Source organism: Candoia aspera, chromosome 4 (genome assembly GCF_035149785.1).
Source record: "Candoia aspera isolate rCanAsp1 chromosome 4, rCanAsp1.hap2, whole genome shotgun sequence".
NCBI lineage: Eukaryota > Metazoa > Chordata > Lepidosauria > Squamata > Boidae > Candoia > Candoia aspera.
This window is the reverse complement of record NC_086156.1, coordinates 8,090,779-8,106,371: the sequence shown is the minus strand read 5'-3', so window position 1 is coordinate 8,106,371 and position 15,593 is coordinate 8,090,779. Positions and strand designations below refer to the sequence as shown.

Below are 15,593 nucleotides of genomic sequence, written 5' to 3'. Positions count from 1 at the left end.
GGCTATTTGGGAACTGAAATGCTTTGCACGCCCCAATGACCTCCAGGATGGCCTCTCGCTCTGGAGAACTGCTATATTTGAAGGACCGGTAAAGATCAGGCATCTGCATCTCGGTGCTGGTCAGCTGGATTGATTTGGGAGGAGCCAGGTTCTAAGCTTACAATCCATCGGAGATGATTGCATTAATTACAATTTAAGAGGAAAAAGGGTTTTACATTAATTTCAACTGCATTATTTTTTCAGTTCCTGAAGAATATTTCTTACTGGGCTGTGTCTTTGCGATTGCTGATTATCCTGAACAGATGTCCGATAAACAACTGTTGGCAACTTGGAAAAGGGTGAATATCAGTTCCATTTATGCATGTTTTTCAAATCAGATTTCTAAATAGATTTTTAATGAAAAATCAGATTAACAACCTAGTTTTAAAAATAAGCTTTCAGCAGTTTCTTTGTAACAAATGAATTCCAATAGAGATGTGTTTAGCAGTATACAAAATATGCCTGTTTTCAGCAGAAGGTGTTTTGTCTTACTGCTTTGGATTTTCTCCCCTTGACTGGATAGCTTCAAACATTTCTATCGTTATTATGTTAGATTAACATGTCTTTTAAGTTTTCTTGATTTGTTGTAGGTAATCCAAACACATGGTGGTACAGTTGATCCTACCCTGACAAGCCGATGTACACACCTTCTGTGTGAAAGTCAGCTTAGTAATATGTACGCACAGGTATGACAGAATATCATATATCATTTCTAGTTAAGGGAAATGGTTTAATATCTCTTTCTAGGTTTTTAAAATACAGTTTATCTGGTCTACTACCAGTAGCAGAGAATCTCCCCAATGAATATGTAACTCTCTAAATCATGAGATCCTGAGGTTTGAAGCTTAATATTCTCCCCTTGTCTATGAGGCAAGTAACTCCAGATTTTATTTTCAGGTGGAGTTGAGGATGACCTGAAGCAAAAAAAAAAAAAAAACACCATTATGGTATGATGTTTCAGGTGGTGTTTGTCAACCTTGGCAACTTTAAGGTGTGTGGACTTAAAGTCCACAATTCTGGGAGTTGAAGTCCACACATCTTAAAGGTGCCAGTGTTGACAAACACTGGTTTAAGGTGGTGAATGAGAACCAGGAAATCCACTGACAGCACAAGACGATGAAGGCAGTTGCTTTTTCTCGGATCAATTTACCTCACTGTGTTGTTGTTATGGAGGAAGAAAAAAAATGGAAGAAGCGGTACTGCATAAGACAAGAAATGAATTTAAGAAATAAATAGAAGCCGTACAACATTTGGAGAGGGATGCGGTGGCGCTGCAGGTTAAACCGCTGAGCTTGCCGATCAGAAGGTCGGCGGTTCGAAACCGCGCGGCGGGGTGAGCTCCCGTTGTTAATCCCAGCTCCTGCTCACCTGGCAGTTCGAAAACATGCAAAATGTGAGTAGATCAATAGGTACCGCTTCGGCGGGAAGGTAACGGCGTTCCGTGAGTCATGCTGGCCACATGACCCGGAAGTGTCTATGACAACGCCGGCTCCAAGGCTTAGAAACGGAGATGAGCACCGCTCCCTAGAGTCGGACACGACTGGACCTTACGTCGAGGGAAACCTTTACCTTTACCTTTACTACAACATTTGGCATTGTGTGCGACAGCATACAGACCTAGACTTCCAGACCCCAATTTTGATTTGAGGGCTGTAGCTGAAGACTTAAGGCACCAAGGATGCATCTTGTTCATCTTCAACAAGTACTTTTATGTAGTACTTATAAAATGTGATAAATTAAAACGCGCAGTAACAATGTTCTGCTGCACATTGTAGGCTCTGAAAGAAAGGAAAAGATGTATCACTGCCCACTGGCTGAACACTGTGCTAAAAAGGAAGAAAATGATACCACCCCATCGAGCGCTTCATTTTCCAGTAGCATTTCCACCTGGAGGAAAACCATGTTCTCATCATGTAAGGAAGCTTAATCTAGGTTTTGGTTTTGGAATTGCTGCTCTTATTCTTCTACTGTAATGCGTGTTTTAAATCAAGGAGTACAAAAATGAGTAAATATCTAGTGCTCCATTTTTTAAAAAGTTACGTAACTAGACAGGACAGGTTTGCAGGTGTGCCTCCTATGGTTCTCCCACTCCCATTCCCAGCCTTAAAGCTTTGAAAAAACGTTGCTCCCCAAAAGACAGAAATTTGACAGGAAAATGGCAATTCAGGAGAATTTGAGTGGATGGTTAAGAGAGGGAATGGGACTGCTATTCATACATTGGGGGAAATACTAAAATTTGGCCATTTCCAGTGGCAAAAAACGTTCAGCATCAAGTCTGTATAAGCAAGACTGGTAAACCAGTAGGCAGCCCTGTGATGGTTTCAAAGAGGACGGGAATCAGAAAGTCATTAGTACCCAAGTAATAGGTACTTTAGGACCCAAGTAATTGGGACCGTTAGGACCCAAATAATAACTACAGGTAGTCCTTGCTTAACAACGGTAATTGGGACCGGGAACTCCATCACTAAGTGATGTGGCCATAAAGCGCGATGCCACGTTATGGCTTACTGACTTACGCCAACAGTTGCGGCAGTCCCGGTTGCCTTCGTTAGGCGAATCCCACACAGTTGCAGCATCCTGTGGGCACGAGATCTCCATTTGCAACCTCCTGCCGGCTTCCCCATTGACTTTGCTTGTCGGAAGCCAGCAGTGAAGGTCACAAATGGCAATCCTGTGACTGCGGGACGCTGCGACCATCATAATTGCGAGCTGGTTGCCAAGCGCCCAAATCACGATCATGTGACCATGGAGACGCTGCAGTGGCCACAACTATGAGGATCCGTCGTAAGTCCCCCTCATTCAGTGCTGTTGTAACTTTGTTGTATTTCAGCTGGAAACAAATTGCCAGCCAGTGTAGTGCTTCTGGCATAGGTGTGAGGTGGTCTCTTTGACTTCTTCCATACCAGTCCTGTTGTTGTGTTTTGTCCTAGCTGAACTTTCTGGACTAATTGCAAAGGCAGCCCCACGTGAAGCGTATTGCGGTAGTCAAGCCTGGAGCTCACGCAGCACAGTTACTTTCTTCCAGGAAGGGACACCGTTAGTGAATCAGACAAAGCCACTGAAGGGCACGCCTGGCTGTTGCCTCACTCTGGGAAACCAGAGGGAGATTTCAAATCCAGAAATACCCTCAGATTTGCTCCTTCCTGGGGAGTGTGACACACCCTCCTCGCCATGGGGTAGTGACTTAGTAGTTCCTCCTGCCACCACCTGTCTAATATCACCCCCTTAACCCAGTGCTTGAGAGAGAGGGGGCTCTTGCCAGCTGTATTTTGACTTACTGGCAGTAAGAAGGAAGAAAGGGGTTGCTGTCAGAGAAAAACGCTCACTTCTCTCTCTCCCCCGAATCTTCTGCAGGATATAATGCAGCCATCTAGCCCAGTAGCCTTGGCGCATAGAGATTTCAGCCTTTCCTCCCATCTTTTGGAGATAACTCATTAAGACACTTGGACATGCTTCCTCTTAAAGAAGAATGTCATGCGTTCACGCGGTCTTGTATTCTTGCCCATGTCCTGGAAATCCAGAACTTGAATCTATGCTGGCAACTTCAGTTGCGTCTTATTTTGAGAAGTACTGAATTAGTTAGTTAATGTCACTTAATAGAAAAAAATAACAAGTATTTAGAACTGCTTTGTTTGCTTCTGTCCAGATAATCTCCGTAACAGGTTTTGTGGATAGTGACAGAGATGATCTCAAGTTGATGGCCTACCTGGCAGGAGCGAAGTACACAGGCTATCTTTGTCGCAGTAACACAGTTCTTATCTGTAAAGAGTAAGTGCTGTTATGGAATAACAATGTGGATAACATTGATGGGGCTGTTTTTGTGTACATTATTCTAACAACCCTTTTTCAGAATAAAAGCATTTAGGTTTTCCTTGCTATGTGATAGTATATTAAAAGTGTTGGAGTATATTCTTCTTCCTTGACATTGTTAAGCCGTACTGGCTATTTTTATTCTGTAAAAAACTAGCATTCAGTCCCCCAAAATTGTATGTTTTAATGGGTTTTTAAGTTACCCGAATCAAAATAAATATTTAGGTTCAAAAGTCATTTGTCATTTTTATATAAAAAATAGTTTAACTAATAAGGCAATTTATAGTAAGTACTATTGAATGTGAAGTTTGAACAAACTGTGACATTGACAGTCTTCCCCAGCCTGGTGCTTTCTGAGAGCTGTGTGGGTTGGGAATTTTGGGGATGCAGCCGCCATACTTTTGGGACCGGGAAAGGCTGTTCTAACTTGCTTCCTATCATTGCCTCTTTTTCTTATTTCAAGGCCAACTGGCTTAAAGTATGAGAAGGCCAAAGAGTGGAGGATACCTTGCGTCAATGCGCAATGGCTCTGCGATATATTACTTGGAAATTTTGAAGCTTTGCGGCAAATGCAGCACAATCGATACACAGTATTCAATCTCCAAGAACCACTTGCTCCTAATCAGCAACTAGTTCCAAACCTCCTTGGTAAGAAGACTTGCAAAACGTAACAACCGTTGCATTTCGGCACAAAAATAATAACTTGTTGCTTCTGTTGGACATACCATTATGTGCATTGTGTGTGCTTCTTGTATTTATGCGATTCTTTTATGTTGATAAAAATAAGGTTCTTAAAGTTTAACCAGACTTATTCCTAATGTGCATAAAAATAGTTTTAAAAAGGAATTAAACAATTGATTATCTTTAATTTAAAATCCGGGTTTAATTTTTTAAGTGTATATATCTTTCTCTTTAAAACAGGCACCAAAGTAATATTTAATTACTGGTACTGTAATCATGTTAACCCTATTGATAATCTGTAAACTGAATAAATGGAAGCATTTAAATAATATCTCAGGTGCAAATACTTTTACTAGGCATATCATGGCCGTGTGATGAAAAAACTCTAGTCTAGCAGTTAACTGTCCAGCAATACTTTATTTCATGGGCATTTCAATTTTTCAGCACTTTCTGCAGAAGTATAGTTCAGCCAAAACAAGGGGAAGCTGAAGATTCAGTTCAAAGGGAAGATTCAATGAAATGCCCTTTAATATGAATTATTCTTTAAAACAGTATCTTCTAGCCCTATAGACTATCAATGAGAAACCTGACTTAAAGCAAGTTTTCAAATGTAGCTTTTTTTGTGATGTAATTAATTGCTCTGAGTTGTCTTTATTGACTCAATCCATTTAGTTTCTTCCATTATTATTATTATGAGGATTGCACTGTTAGAAGTTTAATGAAGAGGGAGAAATGGTAGGAAGAACTATATGAAGCAGATTTTTATGTATTTATGTATAGATCAGCTTAACCTATGGGGATTGCATCATTCTGTGGGATTTTAAATTGTGTGTCCTAATTGGCCAAAAGGAGTGGATGTACCAAACCGGCATTGCTCCAAGTATTGGGCCATCACAAAAACCATGCCTTTGTATAAGAGTTCTTGCTGTTTCTCTATTAATTCCAGATGCTTGGAGAGTGCCTTTAAAGGTGTCACCTGAACTTCAAATGGTACGTGGCGTTGCTATTACAGTAACATCTTTAAGTATTGGGGAACAGAAAAAGAATGCACATGAAAAAGCGAAGGGATTCTAGCCTATAAAATATTTCTTTTGTTTAAAATATTTCTATATTGAGTGGCGCTGCGGGTTAAACTGCTGAGCTGCTGATCGGAAGGTCGGCGGTTCGAAACCACGCGGCGGGGTGAGCTCCCGTTGCTAGTCCCAGCTCCTGCCAACCTAGCAGTTTGAAAACATGCAAATGTGAGTAGATCAATAGGTACCACTTCGGCAGGCAGGTAACGGCGTTCCGTTTAGTCATGCCTGCCACATGACCACAAAGGAAGTGTCTATGGACAAACACCGGCTCTTCGGCTTTGAAACGGAGATGAGCACCGCCCCCTAGAGTCGGACACGACTGGACTTTAGGTCAAGGGAAACCTTTACCTTTACTTCAGTTAAAATTTCACAGATGCTGCACCTGATCATTACATTGCTCTCCTTCCTTGGAAATCAGGTGCAGTGTCTGTGTAAGTGCTTCCCCAGTTGACAGGGAATTTCCGACTTGGCTATGATCATGGTAATTGGGACAAAAGACTGGCATCAAGAGTGGGCCTATGCTGTTCAAGTGCTTGCTGCTTCCTTCCATACGGCAGAAAGATGAATAAACTTGAATTTAGTTTCACTTGATCAGAATACTGTTTATTGCATGCAGAACTCTTAACTGGTTGTTAAAGCAGGGTGGGCAGGCTTTTCCAGTTCCTGGTCTCCATTGTATGCTCTAGTGCAGTAATGTTGCAGCACTATCCCCCTGCTGAAATCTCTGATTCTGTTTACATGAAACTAAAATCAGTTTATGAGGAGGAGGTAGCAGATCCAGGGAGGGTTTCCTGAGGAGGGGGCTGCCAGCGTCAATTCCTCCTGAAGTGAGGTGTTGACCACCTCCTAGGTCCAGTCTATTACACACCTCCAGTCCTAAGAGGAACATGTATCCAGTTTGCAAGTGGCCAGGGACAGCCCAAGGAGTATCCTGTCCATTTCATCAGACTCCACAGGCCAGAAGATGTCCCAGATAACATGGCAAGGTTAGCACAGAGAGGCCACTTGGCAGCAATCACATCAAGTGCCCATGTCATCTGCTCTTTCCAGCTGCTTGAGCTCTGCACTTCCCATAGGCGTATTCCTGCTTGTACGCATAATACTAAATCCTGAACTTGCAGTATATTTGAAATGGGCCACTGTGTTCCTCATATATACATTTGGCATGAATGACATGTCTTGGGGAGTTGAATTCTGTACTGTGAATATTTTAGGTGCTTATGTGATAATTGATGAACTATGCTAGACAGCATACATGAAATAAAACATGTTTTGTTTGGAAAGCATCACAAAATTTTAAAGTTCATAATACTTGTACCTTTTTCTGCTGCAGCATTTTGACTTAGACATAGTTATTTTCCTAGGAATAAGCACCATTGAATTTTATGGGTTGGCAGGAACAACATTATGCTGTAGGTTTATGTGCCTTTGATATAATATATGTGTTTAAATATATTTAAAGCTACTGGTACAAAATTATAAATAGTGCTTAAGAAAACCAAATTTATGCCTTGTCTAATTGCAGAATGTGAGATTACCACTCAAACCAAAGCAGAATGAACCAGTAATTCAGCCTTCAACCAAGAGGCCAAGGTAAGAAAATGACTGTGCTTAAGCAGTTCAAAATTTCCTTGGAAATGGTGTGTTGTTAACTGAAATGAAATTATTTTTAGATTTTAAACAATACTACATTTTTGAGCTGAACATTATCTGGAGAGAAGCTTTAGCCATGGGGAGAAATCAAGGGACAAACTTTTGGGAGTGGGAGGCATGTCAAAGGAATGAGAAAGGTCACACAAAAGCAGACGTGCCTCATAAATGCTAAGGAAAGCAGATTCTAAACTCACTCCAATCATTCTTCTAAGGATTTAGTTTTGTGTATCTATTGTTGGGATCTTTAAATCAAAGTTGAAGCCGCCTATGTCAGCTACATCCAAATATAACCAAACTTCTTTTATTTTATAATCTACTAAATGGGAAAAAAAAAATCTCTCTTCGACTTTTAGTATCGCAGAGAGTTAAAGCCAGTTGCCCTAATTTTGGATTTAGGAAGTAATTATTAAGTTACTCGATTTAGAAAATAAAAATAACATCAAGATTATTTTATATTTATAGAATTGAAGACGTGCCAACACCCACAAAAAAACTGACACCAGAATTGACACCAGTGGTTCTTTTTACGGGATTTGAGCCTACTCAAGTCCATCAGTACATCAAGGTGAATTCCTTCTTGAATTAAAAGAAAAGGTTTGGTTGTAACTTTAGGTTTGATTTTATGGTATGCTTGTTGCCCCCACTGACAAATTGAGTGTGTGGGTCATACCAGGTATCAAAAGTATCATTTTGTAACACTTGAGCATTGCTCTTCAAAGGTATTCGCCTACATACTGGGCTGCCCATTTAGTGTATAGTATTATTCATTCTCTAGTTCGTCGTCCCATTATGGCTGAAGGTGCTAAATCTCTCTTTTTTTCACTTTTTCTTCAATTTTCAGAAACTCTACATTCTTGGGGGCGAAGTAGCAGAGTCCGCTCAGAAATGTACTCATTTGATAGCTAGTAAAGTAACCCGCACTGTGAAATTCCTGACAGCAATTTCAGTGGTAAAACATATTGTAACCCCAGAATGGCTGGAAGAATGTTTCAAGTGTCAGAAATTTATAGGTAAGTAAACGATCATGTTGAACAAAGTAAGAGTTGCGTTGTGGAGTCCATCCTTAAAATGTAACGGTGCAACTTGCATTGGAACTGGTGTCCTTCTGTTTCTAAGTAAGTGAACTTCATTGAAACAATTAGATTAAAACTGTTAGAATGTTTAATAATTTTTCCTCTAAAATACTGATTTTTTTTCCATATGCTTAACTAGAATAGAACAAACTGCTGTGTCATTTTGAAACTAGGCCCCATTCTTGTCTTGTCTTTCTGTTTTTTACATAAGGTAGTCCTCAGCTTACGTCCATTCATTCAGCGACTGTTCAAAGTTAGGGCAGCACTGCAAAAATGGATGTATGGCTGGTCCTTGAAGTTTTGGCCATTGCAGCACCCCCGCCGTCATGTGATTGCGATCCGGGCACTTGGGTGCCCAGCTCACAGTTACAGTGTCACAGCGAGCTGCGGTCATGTGTTTGCCATTTGTGAGCTTCCCTGCTGGCTTCCCGCAGGGAAAGTCAATGGGGAAGCCGGCAGGGAAGGTCATAAGTCACTCCAGTAAGTCAGTCCTGCCGTTTTTTCTCCTGAGGAGCCCGCTATGGAGCACAAGATCCCAGGGATTTTGTACTCATGGCCTCTGCCTGCCCTCCGTAGTGCCTGCCACCACAGCAGCCCCCCCCCCCGCCTGCCCACAGCTCTGTGGCCTTCACGAGGCCTCCCCCAACTTGTGTGCAGCCTCCGCTGGCCCGTCTGCCCTCCATAGCACCACCCCCTGCAGCACCCCTGCAGTCCTTGCCTGGGACTCCTCCTTCCCGCTTAATCAGTGTCCCTCAACCTTGGCCACTTGAAGACGTGTGGACTTCAACTCCCAGAATTCCCCAGCCAGCCATGGCTGGCTGGGGAATTCTGGGAGTTGAAGTCCACACGTCTTCAAGTGGCCAAGGTTGTGGGACACTGCGCTTAATGACCTGTTACGAAAAGTTAAAGTTTTATTTCCCCCCTTTTTTAGAAGAACAGAGCTACATACTCCGGGATGCAGAAGCTGAAGTCCTTTTCTGTTTCAGTTTGGAAGACTCTCTCAAGAGAGCGCAAGTGACACCGCTCTTTAAGGTATAATTGTATTAGTTGTAAACACTGAGAGCCACAGGCTAAATATTTAGATATATTGTCACGTTTCAGAGGATACTGTCAGCAAGCCGAAATAACCGAACTTCTTTAAGAGAGCATTCCAAGGGTGAAATCCATGCCGCTCGAGCAATCTAAAACAAATTAACTTCCCAGAGGCCCCAGGAAGCTAACTTGGGGGAAATTGGGAGCCAGAAAACCAAGTTGGAAGGGAAATGGGATCTAATACCTTGAACAGAAGTACTCTACCTTGTGACAGATCCCACTTGTTTTAAAGTGGATCGACATATGCATATGAGCACCATAACTAATGAACCAAAAGTAGTTGCAGGACTTCATATTCTTGCTTTCCAAAAATGCTGTGGATTAGAACTGCATGAGTGCTTTTATTTTTCAGTCAGTTTGGTGAGTTAATTCGTGGCAGCCTCCAAAGATCGAGCAAGAATTATGACTAGTTTGCTGAAGTAGACATTAACACCCACCATGGTTGGCTTTGACTTCAACATCTCTTCTGAAACCTGTTTACTAGCCAGTCATTTATCAGTGCAGAAGTCATCCTCATATTATAGTTTGATATACCTGACACACATGTTGTCCTTTATTACTTAATAAAGTGGAACTAATGACTTCTCTATGAAAACAAAGAATTCCTTCAGTATCTGTGCAGATAGTTTCAGAAAAGTCTTTGAATTATAGTGTTATGCATTATGTATGGTAGTTTTATATATTGACTCTTGGTGGCAGTGTGAATTCTTTGTTTAAAGCTTGTGATGGAGAATTATCTGAAAACAAGATATACTAGAAAATTGCTTGTATGGGCCATTAGAAACCTCTGCGATGATCCAATATCTATAAAATAGTCTATCTGCATTTTGATTTGTGAATCACTCCATTTGCGTTTAAAGGAACAATGATTACCTTTGATAACATGTTAAGAAGTCCTAAGGACCAGTGGGACTGTGCACCAGTCTGGATTTGTAGGAGAAAAGGTGATGCAGAGTGCATTTGCATATCACCTATGGTCACCTCCTTAAACTAAGCACATCTTTTCCCTGGCACAGTGTTTCTCAACCTTGGCAACTTTAAGATGTGTGGACTTCAACTTCCAGAATTCCCCAGCCAGCATGCATATCTGTCTGTCTGTCTGTCTGTCATTAAACGTTTTGAAAACATAGGTAAAAACTAATACAAACTAATATAAAGAAGAAGAAAAAAGAAATCAGAGCTAAAACTGCAAGAAAGAAAGAAAAAATAGAAGAAAAAATAGAAAAGATACAAAGAATTAGCTTCCAAACTTCCTTACAGCAGTTATAAGTACAATTATAACTTGACCTCTCTCTCTAAAACTACATCGTGACTCTCTTCTTTCTATAATCTATCATATCTAATCATCAAAACCATAAATCGTAAGTTCATTTTTTTCTGTTTTATGCAAAAAGTCCATAAGGGGTTTCCACTCAGCAGTAAACTGACTGGATATTGTCTTTTCTCTGATCAAACAAGTCCATAGACATACTTTCTAAAACAAAAACGACAGTTCTGCTATTTGGTGGACAAAGGCTCTTGTGCCTGTAAATTTATTCCAGGTCCCTGTAAAAAAGTAGAATCACATAAATACGTTTAAATGCAAATAGAGAAACGGGTTAAATATAAATGTGCCTTGCACTTTACTTATTTTAGGGGAAGTACTTCTACATTACTCCTGGAATTTGCCCTAGCCTGTCCACCATGAAATCGATCGTGGAATGTGCAGGGGGGAAGGTATTGTCCAAACAACCTTCTTTCCGAAAACTTATGGAACACAAACAAAATAAGGTGGGTGTTACCTCTATTTGTTTTTTTTTATGGAGTATTTCACTTTAAGCTATGTCGACTAATTCAATTTCTTTTTTTCTTTCTTTTTTTTTTTTATTTAGAGCTTGTCAGAGATTATCCTCATCTCTTGTGAAAATGATCTACACTTATGTCGAGAATACTTTGCCAGGGGCATAGGTAGGTGCTTGATATCCTTGGGTGACAATTACGTGTTTAAACATGCAATTTGACGCACAGAATATAGGTAGTTTGGGATTTATTTATGAGTCACGTTTTTGCCCCACTGTGCTCTCCCGGACTCTCCGGAGCAGTGTTTCTCAACTTGGCCACTTTAAGGTGTGTGGACTTCAATTCCCAGAACTCCCCAGCAGTTTTGCTGGCTGGGGAGTTCTGGGAGTTGAAGTCCACACACCTTAAAGTTCCTAACGTGGAGAAACACTACTCCAGAAGTTCATAATAATACAAATACTAAAACTACACATTGGGTTTTCTTTTTGTTGGTTCTTTTTTACTGTTTGCTATTCGTGTGTAAGCTGCCAGGGTCACTTTGGAGTCAAGCAGCTGCTAAATTTCATAAATAAATAAAGGTACATTTACTGGTTGAGATGTGGAGAAGGGAATATATTGCCTGTAACACAGATCTTGGTTTTTCTTACAGTTCCCCCAAGCCATATACTTCTTCAGTTACTAATTCATAAATTTACATTTTTCTGTAATGAATTTCTATTATTTTTTTTTAAAGCTGTTTCAATATAAATACAACATCTGAATATTGATGCAGTAACCAAAAAACAAAACATCTTTACGAAATGGATTAAATTGTCTGTCTGTCTGTCTATCTATCAAATTTGTATAGCCACCCATCTCACAGAAAAATGACTCTGGGCAATGTACAACACTTAATTTAAAAACCAATAAATATATAAAAACATGCATTATTAAAGACTATAAAAAAAACTGAAGCAGGAGAGGATGATGTTAGCCAGAGTAAGGAAGCAAAGTAAATATGTTCTCAAATTCTGCGTTAAATCTTTTTTTTTTAATATTACCCACTTATTTGTGTTTTGTTTCAAGCCTGGAATAAAATAACCCCACTTGAGCAGTTCCATTTGAACCTAATAGTTGGCTGTGCCAACACTTATTATTTATTTATTTATTTTTATCCTGCTCTATTATTATTATAAATAACTCAAGGTGGTGAACATCCCTAATGCTCCTTCCTCCTCCTATTTTCCCCACAACAACAACCCTGTGAGGTGAGTTGGGCTGAGAGAGAGGGACTGGCCCAAGGTTACCCAGCTGGCTTTCATGCCTGAGGCGGGACTAGAACTCTCCTACCACGCCTGATTGGCTCTTGGGCTGAGAGAGGGGGACTGGCCCCAGGTCACCCAGCCGGCTTTCATGCCTAAGGCGGAACTAGAACTCACAGTCTCCTGGTTTCTAGCCCAGCACCTTAACCATTAGGCCAAACTGGCTCTCTCAGATTGCAGGATGATTTGAATGTTCTGGCTGTAGGAAACAGTGGGTTCCTGGAACAATCTTGGTGCTGCTATTTTTCATTTCAAGGCAGCAAGAATAGAGTAGAGAGTGGCAGTCTGCATAAAAATTGACCATGGGGATGATTTTTAAAGTATCACTGAAAAAAAAATCACCATAGGAAAAAAATAATATCAGTGGATGCTGACAACATTTGCATTTCAATCCTACTTCGGCAAATTCCTGCTGGGCAAACAGTGTATCCTATTTTTGTGCATCCTATAATGCAATGTAAAGTATTTTCTCTATAAGATTTCTTTTTGTCATTTTCTTCTCATTCTCTCAAAATGTTGAGAATTATGTATAAAATATCAGGAATGTTCAATATTTTCTTGATACTCGGTATTTAGAAACAATGAACCATCTTTGAATATCAAAGATTATTATTATTATTAAATTTATATGCCACCTGACTCCCAGCAACTGGGCAGTTACTGAGTTCATCAGATACAGGAAGTATTTTCCCAGGTTGAATTCACTCATAGATAATAGTGTCTTAAATGTAATTATTATTACTGTTAGTGGGGTTTTTTGCATTCCATTGCCCTTTATTGCTTTAAATTCCCCATGCTTTCTCCAGTCAACATTATTAGCTATTTAAGATTGCACTTTGTGCATCTTCGTTGGTAAAAACTAAACTATAATTTTTATTAAGTCTGGTGCCTCTGAAAAAATATTCTAGATTTGCTGTCCAGACCCCTGCAAGTAACTTCTGAACACTATGGTCTCTAGTTGTTTGTCAGGATTACATCTTGTAAGGGGTGTCCAAATTTAGGGTATCCCTTCCTCTTCTTACTTCTTTCAAGCCTTCTTACATCCCTTCTAATTTTGCTGTTGCTCGCTGGTAAAAATACCTCTCGTTGTGCCATCAAGTGGAATATTAAAATAGTTTGAACCGTAGGAAAAGACATTTGACTTTTGTGCCAGATCATTTTATGACTGGAATCAGGAGAATTCTTGGGTGGCAATGTGCGGTGTATTTATCACTTAGCTGAGACGCTGCTTGGGTTGCAGCACAACCCACATTACATTTGGCGCATGCCCAGCACATGAGTTGCCACTGATTTATCTGGTCAAACATACCACCTGCATTACAGCCATCTTTTATTGGGGCCCAGCTGCTAGGTTTTTCTAACGAAGGCTGCTGATTAAATTTTTATATTACTATCTTACGTATTCGTATGTTCTTTCAATATTTTGCAGATGTCCACAATGCAGAATTTGTTTTGACTGGTGTTCTTACTCAAACACTGGATTACGACTCATATCCTTTCATATGCTACCTCCCTCCCTAAATATTGTAATGCTTTCTGTAAGAATGCCAGGCTCACTGAAACAGGCTTAGTTCTCAGTGGTTGGCCATAGGGATAATGTATCTAAAATAGACACATGCAGACTGGAAATTATAATGCATTATCTGCTATTGCTGCATGCTTGGGTCCTCTTTGTTCTGCTGAGGGCTTGCTGAAGCACAAACAGCAATTTTCACTTTTGTTTATAAATACCAGTCATTGGCTTTAAACTGTTGAGGTTTTTAAGGCAAGGAATAGATTTTGATCCCCTTCTTTTGCATAATACGAGGTTATTATATAATGTAGTGGCATATGTAACGAACCATAATGATCTCAAAATGATGACATGGCGCAGTGATGTCATTACACAAATGCTGAAATTATGTACTTCCATCATAACTTGATGTTGCCAAAATAAGTCATTTACCTCGCTTGCCTCGTGCTGCTGAGGCCCATTTAAAGAAACTGGTTATGGTCGTATATGTATTTGAAGGTGAATTTTTCCCTTAACCAAATCTACATATAAATTTACTTGACTGGAAGTAAAATGCCTGATTTTGCTTCAGATTTCTTGAAGCCTTCCTCCAAGCTTTTCCAGCCTGTGGATCAGTTAATCAGGACTTCGTGGAATTCTTGTTTTCTCTTATTTTGCTGAAGGGCAAAGAACAGATTAAGGCAGGAGAGCAAAATTTACTGCATCTGTTTAAGATGTGCCACTTTTTATTATTAAACATAATTAACTATGTTTTTTTGTACTATACTGTAGACCAGAGAGATTACTTTTTATACTGCAGAATAGTTTTCCTGATTTTTTTTAAAGTTTTAATAATCGGCAGTATTCAACCAAAATTAAAATGTAAAGGAAAAAGGGCTTGTGTTATGTTTAAATTATGGAAGTAAATATTTTGTACTTTATTTTATTATGCTGTTATATTAATACTATCCCATGTTTTAAATAAACATAGTTTTAAATGATTTTTCTTTAACATTTAGTGGTGATTTTTATTTTTAAAATGTTGTGCAATTATAGCACTTTCTGGTAAGAGTAAATTACTCTGTTCTTCCAAATGGTGCAAGATATTCTTCCATTTATTTTCCCGGGTGTGTTTTAATATTGAAAGCCAAGTATTTTAAGCAGAGTTTATTAACGTCACGTGTGTTCCTACTGCAATTAGCTTGAACTCATTCATATTTGCAGTGATAAACTTTATTTGTAATTTTTATGAAATAAACGTGCAAAATGGAATCCACAGATGTAGTTATTTCATCCAAGTTGATTTAGTCTTGAAAAAATGATATTGTTAATCTATTAGCTTAATCCATTTAATTTTATGTTGAATATTCATCATTTTAAGAGTAATTCAGAGGTAACTATTTCAGTAGGATTGCATAAGATGCAGTCGGCTGGCTATTTTATATGGTTCTAAAGACTCTTTTGTGGATTGGATAAAATGTTTAAATCATTGGGGGGGGGGTGTTCGTGTGTCCATTTTTCTTTTTAAAATACATTTTTCATGTTTGCAGCCACCGTAATAGATATCTCATGTGAGTCTCTCTGTTGGCTATCTCTG

At 39.5% G+C, this 15,593-nt stretch overlaps 1 protein-coding gene across 1 annotated transcript in view; it reads left to right on the top strand.

Annotated features, from left to right (window-relative positions):
* The window catches only part of PAXIP1 (PAX interacting protein 1), a 28,765-nt gene extending 13,497 nt beyond the window's left edge, over nt 1-15,268 (top strand). The window contains exons 8-20 of the mRNA XM_063303371.1: nt 244-338; nt 630-725; nt 1,815-1,952; nt 3,686-3,807; nt 4,313-4,497; nt 5,477-5,520; nt 7,132-7,199; nt 7,722-7,824; nt 8,101-8,269; nt 9,264-9,364; nt 11,060-11,194; nt 11,296-11,371; nt 13,934-15,268. Coding sequence (XP_063159441.1) covers nt 244-338; nt 630-725; nt 1,815-1,952; nt 3,686-3,807; nt 4,313-4,497; nt 5,477-5,520; nt 7,132-7,199; nt 7,722-7,824; nt 8,101-8,269; nt 9,264-9,364; nt 11,060-11,194; nt 11,296-11,371; nt 13,934-14,025 — 1,424 coding nt within the window. The 3' untranslated portion in view covers nt 14,026-15,268. The remainder of the gene's footprint in view (nt 1-243; nt 339-629; nt 726-1,814; nt 1,953-3,685; nt 3,808-4,312; nt 4,498-5,476; nt 5,521-7,131; nt 7,200-7,721; nt 7,825-8,100; nt 8,270-9,263; nt 9,365-11,059; nt 11,195-11,295; nt 11,372-13,933) is intronic.
* The last annotated feature ends 325 nt before the right edge of the window (nt 15,269-15,593 follow it).